The sequence below is a fragment of the Emiliania huxleyi genome, assembly GCF_000372725.1.
Source record: "Emiliania huxleyi CCMP1516 unplaced genomic scaffold EMIHUscaffold_5, whole genome shotgun sequence".
Classification (NCBI taxonomy): Eukaryota; Haptophyta; order Isochrysidales; family Noelaerhabdaceae; genus Emiliania; species Emiliania huxleyi.
In genome coordinates, this window is record NW_005198244.1 from 1,392,766 (window position 1) to 1,404,689 (window position 11,924).

The following is an 11,924-nucleotide window of genomic DNA, read 5'->3' on the forward strand; positions in this document are numbered from 1 at the left end:
GTAGTGTCCCGGCCTCCGACCACGACTCCCGGGAGCACTTCACCACTTGACCCGCCTCGGCGCACCACTAGCCCTCGTCCAGCTCACAGACTAACTTGCGCCGACTTAGTTCCCCGCAGGGCCCGGGACCACTCACTCACTACATCATGTGTGCTCTTCACACGACCTGGCGAAGGCTCCTGTTGTCTCTCTTTTGCGGCGATGTGGGACCGTGCGATGTCAGAGGTTGGTTTCGCGTTCATGACAGGACATGGGGTTGAGCGCCTTGAGCGAGACAGTCCGCAGCTTACGCGACAGCTGGGCTGAGTGTGAAGAGAGCACGCTCGTCAACAGACGACAGGCCACTCTCCTCAAGGGCATAGATGAAATGTGTGGAGGTGTGTGGCCAGCTGGCACCTATCGCTGTTGTGAGGGTCTAGGACTAGGTGCGCGGGCGCGCGGGTCAAAGTCGGCGGCAGCGGGAAGTGCTTGTTCGTCATGCTCGCCCATCTACCGTTGCCACTTCGCCCTGCACTAGCACACACTCGTCACGAGCTAGCTTTGTTTTGGGTGCGCCAAGCCAAGAAAAAGAAACTCGCGCACCAGACAGCACGCACCCAGAGCCTGCTGTCAGCAGAGGGCGCCTGCGCCTCTGCTCTTGCCGCGGAGGCGTGCCCGCCCCACCCCACCCCGTCCCCGCGACCGGGCGGCCGCCCCACCAGCGCTGTCCGCGCGCTCTGCCGCGCGTCGAATCGGCGCGCGCGGCAGCCGCGGCGTCGCGGCGGCGCGCCCTGCGACGCGGATCGCGCCGCGATTCACAGCGCGGCCGTGCGGGCCCTGTGCTCCTGCCGCTGGGCCCGGAGCCGTGCCCCCCCCCGCCCCGCGCCGCCCAGCACGCACCGTGGGACGCGGCACGACACGGCGTGCTCACGCCCCGCACGCTCGCGCTCAGGTGGGCTCCTCCGGAGGCGGCCGCGCGGGCAGCGTCGAGGTGCCGCGGCGGTCAGCCTGCATGGCGGAAGGGGTGGACTGTGCGACGATAGCAGCGACACTCGGCAAGGACCTCAAGGAGGTGAAGGACATCCTGCAGCGGAACGACATCACAACTCAGGACCAGGCGGTGGTGGAGGTGGATAAATTCTTCAACGGGTCCGGCGTCTTTAAAAACCGCGACACCGAGTGGACGTCCAACAAGAAGCCGACCAAGGCGCGGCGGGCCGACGACGAGCAGGCGGGCAGCCGGGCAGAGGAGCGGCGGCCGCCCTCGCGCGGCTCGCGCCCCAAGGGCGACGACGCCGACGGCGGCGGCAAGGGCAGCGGCGGCAAGGGCGAGCGCGGGCGGGGCAAGGGCGACGGCGAGCGCAGCCGCGGCGGCCGCGGCGGCCGCGGCCGCGACGGGGAGGACCGCGAGCGCCCCCCTCGTCCGCCCAGGGGCGATAAGCCGACGGAGAACGGCAGCCCGGCCCCCACGGCGCCGCCCCCCTCGGCCGCCTCCAAGCCCTCCAACCCGTCGCCCGCGCCGGCCGTGCTGAGACCGGCGCCGGTTGCCGACAACAAGTGGGGCCAGCAGAAGAATTGGGTGCAGGTGTTTGAGCCGTCCCCGTCGCCCGCACCGCCCGCCAAGGCGGAGGCCGTCGCGCCCGAGGAGGGCTCGAGCTCCACGCCCGGCATGCGCGAGCGCGGCGGCAAGGGCCGCGGTGGCAAGGCTGAGCGCAAGGGCAAGGGGGAGGCGCGGCGGCCCCCCTCTGCCCGCCATCCCCGCACACCCCGCCGTGCGCGCCACCCCCTGACGCGTCGACGGCACTCCCCGCAGGGTGGCGAGGACGGATCGCGCGGGAGGGGCCGCGGGCGCAAGGGCTCGGCGACGCCGCCTCCCACCGGCGACGCCGCCGCCCAGCCGGACAGCAACGGCGGCTCCTCGGTCCCAAAGGTTGACAGCGGCTCTGACCTCACCGCCGACCTCCAGTCGGTGATGGCGCCGGACGCGTCGCTCTCGACGGTGTCGAGCCTGCCCCTGCCCAAGGCGGACTCCGCCGACGGCCCGCTCCCGCTGATGACTTCGCTCCCCACGCCGGCCGACGGCCTGCTGGGGCCCATGCCGGCCGGGCTCTCTGCGGCGCCCGCGGCGGGCGCGAGCACCGCCATGCCATTGATGGACCCTGCGATCCTGGGCATGTCGGGCGCGCCCACCCCGGTCGGCGCGCTGCCCGGCGCGACGGTGGCGGACACGACGGTCACCGCGGGCGTCATCATGCCCACGCAGCTGCCCGGCAACTCCTCCAAGCTGCAGTTTGGCTTTGGGGACACGAGCGCGTGCGGCAGTAACGGCGGTGTCGCTGCGGCCGCGCCCGCGGGCGCTCCGGGCGGGTTGCAAAAGATGCCCGACTTTGGCCTGGGCCAGCTGTCTTCCGAGCTCTTTGACTCGAACGTCAGCCCGCTCGGCGCGGCACCGGGATCGTTGCCCCTGCCCGCCTCGCTCAAGACGGCCCTCCCATCGGCGGGCGCCACGGCACTCCCAGGCTTTGACGGATCTGCGCCCGAGGCGGCCTCGTCGATCGGCACGAGCCCGGCCGACAAGATGCTCGCCACGGGGCTGGAGAAGCTCAACTTGGAGGCGGTGGCGGGCGGCGCGGCCGACGACAATCCCGCCCTCGGCTCGCTCCCTCCCGCCCTCTCTGGCATCATGCCTCTAGCGCCCGCCGCGGCGGGCAAGGGCGCGCGCGGCCCCCCCGGCGTCGGCCGCCCGCCGGCGGGCAGCGTCGTGCCCCTGGCGGGGGCCGCGCCGCTGGGGCCAACCTACCTCCCGCCCACCGGCTCCTACTCGGAGCCCTCCAGCGTGGGGACGCCGCCGCCGCTCGATGAGCCGCGCGGAGGCGGCGGCGGCGGCGCGGCGGGCGGCGCGGCGCCGCCGTCCAGCGGCGCGATGCCGCCCGGAAACATTGCGATGGGCATGCCGGGTGCGGTGCACGGCTACGAGGTGCACGCCGGCGCGGCGGCGCCGCCCGCCGGGATGGCCGGCCGCCAGCCGGGCGCCGACAAGGACGGCGACCGGAGAAGCAAGCAGAAAAAGGGCAAAGGAGCGCGGGGCGACCGGAGCGGCGACCGCAACCCGGGCGGCGGCGGGCCGGGCGGCGGGATGCCGCCGGCGATGCACGGTGGGGCCTAGATGCTGAGTACGTATTCATGTACTCCAACTAGCGCTCGAGAGGAACACGTTCATCGCCCGTGTATTTCACGCGGCGCTCGGAGCACACGGCGCGATGCCGTATTCCCGCCCTGACCTCGGGTGTATTCATGGCGTAGGCGGTGGAGAGATGGGCATGGTCCCCCCCGGCATGGGCATCGCCGTCGGCAACGGGTCGATGGGCGCCGGGCTGGGCGGTTCGCAGCCGTCGCGGGCGGGCGGCCCGCCGGGTATGATGCAGCCCGCGTATGGCGGGCAGCAGCCGTACGCCTACAGCATGGTTGCGCCGGTGATGGCCTCGCCGCACTACGCGGGCTACGGCGGCATGCCCCACGGTTTTGGCGGCGGCATGTACCAAGTTGCGCCGGGCATGCCGCCCGGAAACATCAACATGTACGCCCCGTCGCACAGCAACTATGTGGCGCAGCAGCAGCAGTACGTGCAGCAGCAGCAGTACTTGTCGCAGCAGTCCGGCTCAGGCCCCGCCGGCGGATACGTTCAGCCCTACCCCGCGCAGCAGCAGATGGCCGCCATGTCTGGCGGCGGCATGGCGCCCGGCTTCAGCTCGGGCACCAACTTTGGCGGCTATGAAGACGCGCCCTCCGACTACAACGCCCCGCCGGGACATGGGTACTACGGGCACCGCCACCCTTGAGCCGGGGCAAGCGAGGTGGCGCCTCGCGCCATCTCCCAAGACCTCCTCGGCGGCGCGGGCGCGTTCGAGCCGCGCGACGCTCGGCCCCCTGCGGCGGCCAGCGCACCCCGTGCACCAATCCAGCAAGTTCACTGTCCTGTTCTGTCTGTCATGTGAGGTCGCGGTTCGTCATCAGCCGCCTTGATTGTTGGGCGGGATTTTCCTCATTTTCTACCAAAACTGTATGAAAAAAGCGGCATCAAACTAGGATCAACTGGCGCACAACCACAAGTCGACAAATTGCTCCTGTCTGTATACACTCTATACTTTATTCTCGTACAACGTACTTGACTTGTTTGCAAAAAGTCTGTGCAACTGTGGGTGCAAAAACCCCCGCCCCAAAAACTACTACCCAAAACGCTGTCACGGCCAGCTCGGCACTATCTACTGTCTCATAAAAAGTGACGTAGAGCACCCACTTTTTAAGCGTTCCGCGTGCACACACAAGGAGATACGGCGAAAGGACTTGCCGCGGAGGAGCACTGGAGCAGGTGGTGGCTTTGGACCTTTGCGAGGAGGTGGCGAGCGGAGCAAGAGCGGTGTAGGCGCGTCCACGCGGCGCAGCGGCTCTCGCGCGACCCCGGCCCCTCTCATAGCCGCAGCCGTAGCCGCAGCCCCAACTCTTGCCGCTCTTCCGTGTCGGGTTGTGACGAGGGGTGAGGGGACACGGATTGAAGATCCCTCACACCAAGATCGTGCAGGGCGGGGACACATGTCCCTAAATCCCATCTCGTCTCAGAGTTTGCCCGTTTTATTTATTTATTTATTTACAAGGTCCGCCTGCGTGCACCGCCAGCTTCTCAGGGCCATCGCGCGAAAAACGACGGAGGAGATGCATCCCAGCTGTCGCCGCGGAAGGCGACTCGACGCCGCTGAGATCGGAGATCAAGCTCTGACAGGTCGCACGTCGCTCCTTTGACGCCGACGTGACTCACCCGTGCAGAGCACATCAGGACACCGGTCTCGACACGCTCGGTGCGACGCCTGCGACCCGTCTCGGGTCAGGTGGCACGAGGCTCATCGCGCCTGCCAGCGCTGCCGTGCAGGCTGCCACGACAAGGTCGAGCACGCTTCTATACGCTCGCCCAGCCTTCGCCCTTCCTTTCCATCCCATTAGGCAGCCTGGGAACGGTGGCGGTCAGAGGCAAAGCCTGCGAGGGGTGGTGGAACCACATGTCACGGCAACCGCCGGCTCGACCCCACGATAGCCTCCGGAGGCTGACTTTGAGGCACAATCATCGATGTCGACGAGTTGGGTCGCTCTCGCGGTAGCCAGGTAGCCCCCCATACTAGTAGCACCAGCCATGGCCTCAGGGAGCGGGCGAGGGCGCTGGGAGCAACACGGACAAAAAGACATCAAAAGTGGTCATGTTCACACCATTCGTTCGTTCGTATTTGCAACTAGTCACTTTGAGGTTGCGAATTGGCTGTTCTCGAGCCTTTGACCCTTGTGTACTGGCAAAATGGAAGGAGAGACGTGTTTCCGCGGGGCCTGTGCGCCGCTGTCAGTTCTCAATCAGGCGTTTCAGCGCACGAAAAGACACGGCTCACACGAGCGTGAAAGAGTTGCTGACGGTTACAGTTACATTTGCTCCGAGCCATGGATGCGCAGCGCTCCTTCCCACCCGCGCTGCGCGATTGGGTGGCGAGGGCGAGGGAGACTTGCGACCGCGCTGCAATCTCCGACGTCATCGCACGCGCGGCTGCGGCTAACACGCTGTGGACGGCGGACTGGGCGACCATGCCTCTGCCCGGCCGCGCCATCTCTGGCACTGGGGCCTCAAGCTGGCCAGCTTCAAAGGGACGCCCCGACTTCGCGCGCGAGCTCACACCATCCACCGGCCGATCAGGGAGCAGGCACATGTCCCAGGTCCGGCTTCGCCCGCCCAGCGCTGCAACCATCAACCGCACTCCTCGGCCAATGACGGCGGGTGGGCGTCTGGCAGAGAGCGAGTCGTACTCAACGGCGAGAGCGAGGAGGCCGGGCGGGCTGAGAGAGGGCAGGTCCGCCCCTACAACACCGCAGCGGAGATCGCTCCCCCAGAAAGACCCGCTGCTGGTCGTGGGCGGCGGCTTCGGAGGCGGCGGCGAGATGGCGGCGATGCTCGCGGAGGAGAGGGAGGCACGCCACCGTGCGGAGACTCGACTGTCGCAGGTGCTGCCTAGCCGCTTGATCCTCACTGCATATCCTGCACCGCGTCACATGCGCATGAAGTGGCCGCCATCAACTCCCTGAACTTTTGAACTTCCCCACAGCTCGAGGCGAGGGTGTCGTCGTCGCGGGCGACAGAGGCGCTGCTCCCAAAGGCAGGGGCAGCGGCTGCCAGCTACGGAGCCGCCCCGCGCGACAACTCGCTCATGGATCCGGTTGAGCTGGGCGTCGGCGACCGATGCGAGGCCAACTACCGGGGCCGGGGCCGCTATTACAAGGGCGTGGTCGTCACGGCGAACGCGGATGGCAGCATGGACATCGACTACGACGACGGGGACAAGGAGCGGAACGTCGAAAAGTCGCTCGTGCGGGCGGAGGTGGAGAGCATATTTCGGCGGTATGACACCAACGGCAGGTAAGGGCCTCCCCACTGCCTCCGTCCTGACGCACCTCTCCTCCTATCTCCCCGCTGCTGCCCTCACCGCCGCTGCCCTCGCCACCCAGTGGCAGGTTGGACTACAGCGAGCTGCGGCCGGCACTGCGCGCTCTGGGCGTGAGCGTGGACGAACGCGAGGCACTGCGTGTGCTGCAGGGGTACGATGCTGACGGCAACGGCCTTCTCGAGCTGGGTGAATTCGCTCGGCTTGCGCGGCAGTTACGGGGCGAGGCGGCCACCTGGACGGGGGCCGTGAGGCACAGCCGCGCCGCACCCCCCGCGGCGCCAGAGGCGCCGACACACGCTAGTGAGGTGGAAAGGCTCGAATCGACCGTGGAGCGGCTGCAGGTGGAGCACCGGCGCTTTGCACGCGAGAGCGAGCGGATGCGGCTGGAGAGCGAGCGCATGCTCTCCGAATCGCGCCAGATGGAGGATGAGCTGTCGCTGCTAAAATCCGAGAAGGGAGCCCTCGAGGCGGAGTGCACACGGCTGCAGAAGCTCGTCGCCAGCAGAGTGGGCGAGGCGCAGTCGGTGCCGCAGGCGCGGCCGGCGTCGCCCGCGGTGGGCTTGCTAGCGCTACCCAATGCGAGCATCGAACCGGAGGTTCAGATGGCTTTTGACATATTCGACTCTGACCGCGACGGCGTGCTCAGCCAACCGGAGCTGCAGGCGGACATCCTCGCCCTCCGCTGCTTACGCCCTCGATTCCACCACCCCTCGCGACCTGCCGCTACGCCGCGCGTCCACGCTCGAGCCACCCGAGACCAGCCCGCGGTAAGCTCCACGCCACATTTGAGACAGCCTGCCTCACTCCTCTGCCCGGCAGGCAGCCCTGGTGCAGCTGGGCCTCGAGGTGGACCATGAAGGAGCCGCTGCCGTGATGCAGAACTATGGCACGTGCGGCGTGCTCGCGCTACCCCGCTTCGACGCCCTCGTGCAGGACATCAAGTGGTTCCAAAGCAGGCCCGTGGAGGAGAGCAGCGATTTTGTCCGGAGGATGCCGCCGCCGCCGCCGCCGCCGCCGCCGCCCCCGCCCCCGCCGCCCCCGCCGCCCCCGCCGCCCCCGCCGCCGCCCCCGGCACCGCCGACACCGCCGACACCGCCGGCACCGCCGGCGCACGTCCTCGCTGATGGTGCACAGAACGGCCCTAACGGGGCACAGAGCGGTGCGGGAGACGCCAGTCGTGAGGTGGAACGAGCAGCGGCGAAGAAGCGGCGCGAGTACGACGAGGTGCGCCGCGCCTTTGTGAAGCACGACGTCAACTGCACTGGCCAGCTCGACACCGATGAGCTACACGCGGCGCTCGCCGATATGCACATGAATCTGACCCGCCAAGAGCTGGCTGCGACGCTCAGGAGTGTCGATGCAAACAAGAATGGCCGTCTCGATCTCGAAGAGTTCGCGCGCCTCTGCGAAGTGCTGAAGCCGGTGGTCGCACTGGCGGCCGACACCACTGCCATGCTATCCGCCGCACCTTCCATGGAGGTTCTTGGCCCCGTCTCCGATCCGCAACGTGAGGCAGCACCAGCGGCGCTACCCTCCGTGCCCCCGGCCCCCGCTGCACCAGAGGCGCCGCCCTCTGCGCCCTCGGCCGCCGCTGCTCCGGAGGTGCCGCCCTCTGCGCCCTCGGCCGCGGCCGCTCTGGCTCCTGTCGTCCCGGCTCCTGCGGGTCCGACAAGCGCCGAGACGGGTAAGGCACCGACGACGGCAGCACCAGAGGAACAGATCTCGCATGAGGTGCGAAAGGTCTTCTACAAATACGACGTCGACTTCTCGGGGGAGCTGAGCCGCGAGGAGGTCCGCAGTGCCCTCGACGACATGCACCTCGACTTGTCGAGCGAGGAGTCGCTTCAAACGCTACAGTCGTTTGACGCAAACGGCGACGGCTCTCTCAGCCTTTTCGAATTTGCACGTTTGGTCAAGGTGTTGGAGCCCATTGCAAGCATAGCCAGGGAGAGGCACGAGGGGCAGCTGCGAGAGGAGGAGGAGAGGAGAGCGCGCAGCTCCGGTGTGTCTGTCCGCGCTCTGGAGGCGCTCTCCCGGCGTGCCGAGGAGCAGTCGCGCGGTGCTGGGCCAGCAGCGGAGGGCTGGCGAGGCTGGAAGTCGCGGGCGGCATCCGAGCCGCTGACTGTGCTCGACGCGTGCGTCGAGATCACGACGCCGGCAACGGCGAAGGAACAGGTGAGCTTCGCCGAGCTCATTGCCATCGGCGGAGTGGCAGAGCTCGGCCCAACAGAGGTTGGCGCTCCGACCGATTACCTCTGCGTGCCTGCGGACGCTTTGCTATCGGAGGTGGTGGCGGCGGTCCGCGACGCTCGCTTGGCTCCCGACCGGCGTTTGTGGTTCGAGCCGCTCACCAGAAACTTCCACCGCGAGGCAAGCAGCCCAGAGGAGCGTGCGGAACTCGTCACGAAGGCCGGCAGCGTCCTCGTCTTCCTTTCAAATTGGCGCGAACCGCGTGCACTGAGGAGTGCGTGGTGCCTCTGGGGAATGCATGCGGCCTTTGCAGCCGGTGCGGCACTCGAGTTTGTCCTCCCGCCCAAGACAAGGCCCGCCTTCGAGAGGGCCCTTGTCAGTGAGTTCGACGCCACTATTGCACCCTTGGTGTGCGTCGAGCTGGCGTCAGCCTCTGAGCCGATAGTGGGAGAAGGGCAGGTGGTACTTCAAGCGGCCACGGCTGACGGCGAGCGCGGCGCGCTCTTCAGCGACTGTGTCGCCAAGGGCTTGCACGACACCATCATACGGTATGCATCCGAGGTGCTGATAGCACAGCACATGCCGAGTCTCGACGCGCTGCGGCTGATGCGCCGGCTGTCCACCATGCTCTCCGACGACGACGAACGGGCGCGCCGGCTGTTACAGGCCAGCCTGCAGGCTTGCGAGGTCCAATTTGGGCAACATCACACAGAGACGGCGGCGGCTGTGGCGTCTCTGGCCCAGCAGCTCGCAAGTGAGGGAAGAATGGCGGAGGCCGGACAGCTGCAAAGGCGTGTGGCGGCAATCTCAGCCGAGTTGGAGCGGGCGGCACAGCAGCAAAGAATGCGCGAGGCTGCGGCTGCGGAGGAGGCGAGACGTGCTTTCGAGCGGTTCGACGGGAACCGCACGGGCAAACTCAGCGGCAAGGAGCTCCGGGAAGCGCTCGACAGCATGAAGCTCGACTCGACCAGCCACGACGGGGCCGCTCTGCTTCGCAAGTTCGACGCGGATGGCTCAGGCACACTCAGCTTGAGTGAGTTCCAGCAGCTCTGCCAGCAGCTCGAGCAGGCGGCAGTGGCGAGGGCGGCGTCTGCTCCGTCCTCGGCCGATATGAGCGCAAATGCGAAACGGGTCTTTGAGGCCCACGACGCCAACCTCACGGGCAAGCTGAGTGGCCGAGAGCTCCGAGAGGCACTCGACAGCATGAAGCTCGACTCGACCAGTCCCGACGCGATGGCTCTCCTGCGACGCTTCGACGCGGACGGCTCAGGCACACTCAGCTTGAGTGAGTTCCAGCAGCTCTGCCTGCAGCTCGAGCAGGCGAAGCCTCTAACTGCCTCCCCTGCTCCGTCCTCGGCCGATATGAGCGCTGAAGCGAAACGGGTGTTTGAGGCCCACGACGCCAACCTCACGGGCAAGCTGAGTGGCCGAGAGCTCCGAGAGGCACTCGACAGCATGAAGCTCGACTCGACCAGTCCCGACGCGATGGCTCTCCTGCGACGCTTCGACGCGGACGGCTCAGGCACACTCAGCTTGAGTGAGTTCCAGCAGCTCTGCCTGCAGCTTGGGGCGACGCAGACGCACGCCCGGCCACCCCCTCCTCGGCCCGAGGTTGTCGTAAGCCCAGAGGTGAGGCGCGCCTTCGAGCGGTACGACCACAACGGGTCGGGCGCCCTTGACAGGTCGGAGCTCGAGGCGGCCCTCAGAGACATGGGCCTAGACATGACTAGCAAGGAGGCGGGCGTGGCATTGCGGAGTGTGGATGTGGACGGCAATGGCCGCCTCGACCTCCAAGAGTTTGCCCGTTTGTGCCAAATTCTGGAGCCGGTCACTCGGGCAGCGCATCACCATCGACTATAGTGCTTTTTCCGCTTTTGCGTTTACCGTTTTGGGATTTGGGGGCCCGCGCCCGGCCGTGCGAGATGCGCGCCGCCGCCGGGCCGCGGCGCGTGTGTGACTCTGGTGTGTCCATCCTTTCTCCTGGGTACGAGCTGTGTGTGTGCGGCGACCCGGCGTGCTCTTGTCCCGGCAAGAACGTCGAGCGGATGGCATGCGGCATGTGGAGTACTGGAGAGCGGACAACAATCGCGCGGAGGAGTTCGGACATGCGGCGAGATGCGTCTCGGTGGGTCTCTCAATTTCAATACTCAAATAGATGAACTTATTGAGGCACGAAGCGCGCGCGAATAGAAGACAACCACTGAGCAATGGAGCGGAGCGCGCGGGGACATGATCGCGCGGCTCGCGAGTCCCACAGCGGCACAGGTACAGGTCCAGGTCCATGTCAGTCCCACAGCCTGTGGGCCCCAACGAGCCCAACGCCAATCCGCCCGCCCCCTGTGACACCAATATACGAATCATGCCCCTCCCGAGCGCGCGATGGGCCATTCACGCCGCCCCGATCACCACGCCGAATCCGAACTTATAGTCCTTCTTCTTGTGGTTGAGCTGGCCGGAGAGCATCAGGTTCATGTTTGGGTTGATCCGCTCCTGCGGGGGAGAAGAGAGACGGGCGTCGGAAGGGTGCCGGAAGGGTGCCGGAAGGGTGCCGGAAGCATCTCGCTCCTCGAGCGAGGCGCTGCAGGTCGTGTCCGACTGTATCAGCCCCTTGAAGGTGGCCTGAGGTGGCGACGGGGCGGCCCCGAGGGCTGGGCGAGCGAAAGCGGGCCGGGCGAGGGAAAAGAGGGCCACCACGTGCGGCGTGTGAGGCTCGCTCTGGTGACGCGGCGGCGGCGGTGGGGGCGGCGGCAGCGGACGAGTCGGAAGTGCTTAATCACCCAAGCTCGTCCGAACCCGAGCTGTTGGGCGGCGTGTGGCGGTGTGTGGCGGCGGCAGCTGAGGCGCAGAGGCGCAGAGGCGGTGGAGACGGCGGGGGCGGTAAGGGCGGCGGTGGTACGGGCGATGGACGGGTTTGGGGCGGGTGCGGCTGGACCTGCCGCAAGCGAAACTCGTACCCCACCCCGAAGTTGCAGAACTGGTTGTGGTAGTACTGCATTTCTGTGGCGAGGCCGACCTTGTCGCTCACCTGGCGGTCGCGAAGGCGGGCGGGGGTGCGGCAGGGTCCGTGGGAAGGGGGGCGTTCGCTATGGGCAGGAGGGGAGGGGGCTATTCATATTTTTACTTTTTTTTTCTCATTTTATTCTCTTTCTTAATTTTTGTTTCTTTTTTCTATTCACTCTTTTTTTTGGTCTTTTTTTATCTTTTTTACTTATATCCCTGCTCTTTTTCTTTTTGTTTCTTTCTGTTCATCATGCCTTCTTTCTCTCTCTTTTCTCCTTTCCC

At 66.9% G+C, this 11,924-nt stretch overlaps 3 protein-coding genes across 3 annotated transcripts in view; 2 read left to right on the top strand and 1 right to left on the bottom strand.

Annotated features, from left to right (window-relative positions):
- The first annotated feature begins 1,243 nt into the window (after window positions 1–1,243).
- On the top strand, window positions 1,244–4,050 carry EMIHUDRAFT_420512 (hypothetical protein). Its single transcript, XM_005767177.1, has 3 exons — window positions 1,244–1,708; window positions 1,793–3,134; window positions 3,283–4,050. The coding sequence occupies exons 1-3, from the start codon at window positions 1,649–1,651 to the stop codon at window positions 3,816–3,818; spliced, it is 1,938 nt and encodes a 645-aa protein (XP_005767234.1). The 5' UTR covers window positions 1,244–1,648; the 3' UTR covers window positions 3,819–4,050.
- A 5,459-nt stretch (window positions 4,051–9,509) lies between these two features.
- Window positions 9,510–10,451, top strand: EMIHUDRAFT_58503 (hypothetical protein; the record flags this gene model as incomplete). The annotated part of the gene is made up of 2 exons (XM_005767178.1): window positions 9,510–9,716; window positions 10,254–10,451. Coding segments are annotated over 2 exons (405 nt in total), but the record flags the coding sequence as incomplete, so codon positions are not given.
- Window positions 10,452–10,765: 314 nt separating this feature from the next.
- The window catches only part of EMIHUDRAFT_432658 (mitochondrial import receptor subunit tom40), a 2,749-nt gene continuing 1,590 nt past the window's right edge, over window positions 10,766–11,924 (bottom strand). Inside the window, exons 5-7 of the mRNA XM_005767179.1 lie at window positions 11,575–11,667; window positions 11,208–11,261; window positions 10,766–11,132 (exon numbers count right to left, since the gene is read on the bottom strand). Coding sequence (XP_005767236.1) covers window positions 11,031–11,132; window positions 11,208–11,261; window positions 11,575–11,667 — 249 coding nt within the window. The 3' untranslated portion in view covers window positions 10,766–11,030. The remainder of the gene's footprint in view (window positions 11,133–11,207; window positions 11,262–11,574; window positions 11,668–11,924) is intronic.

Bases quoted from the DNA above. Each gene is read 5' to 3' on its own strand.
- EMIHUDRAFT_420512 (XM_005767177.1), top strand. From the start codon at position 1,649: ATGCGCGAGCGCGGCGGCAAGGGCCGCGGTGGCAAGGCTGAGCGCAAG. The intron at 1,709-1,792 runs GCGCGGCGGCCC...CACTCCCCGCAG, and splicing joins AGCGCAAGGGCAAGGGGGAG to GGTGGCGAGGACGGATCGCG. The intron at 3,135-3,282 runs GTGGGGCCTAGA...TTCATGGCGTAG, and splicing joins GATGCCGCCGGCGATGCACG to GCGGTGGAGAGATGGGCATG.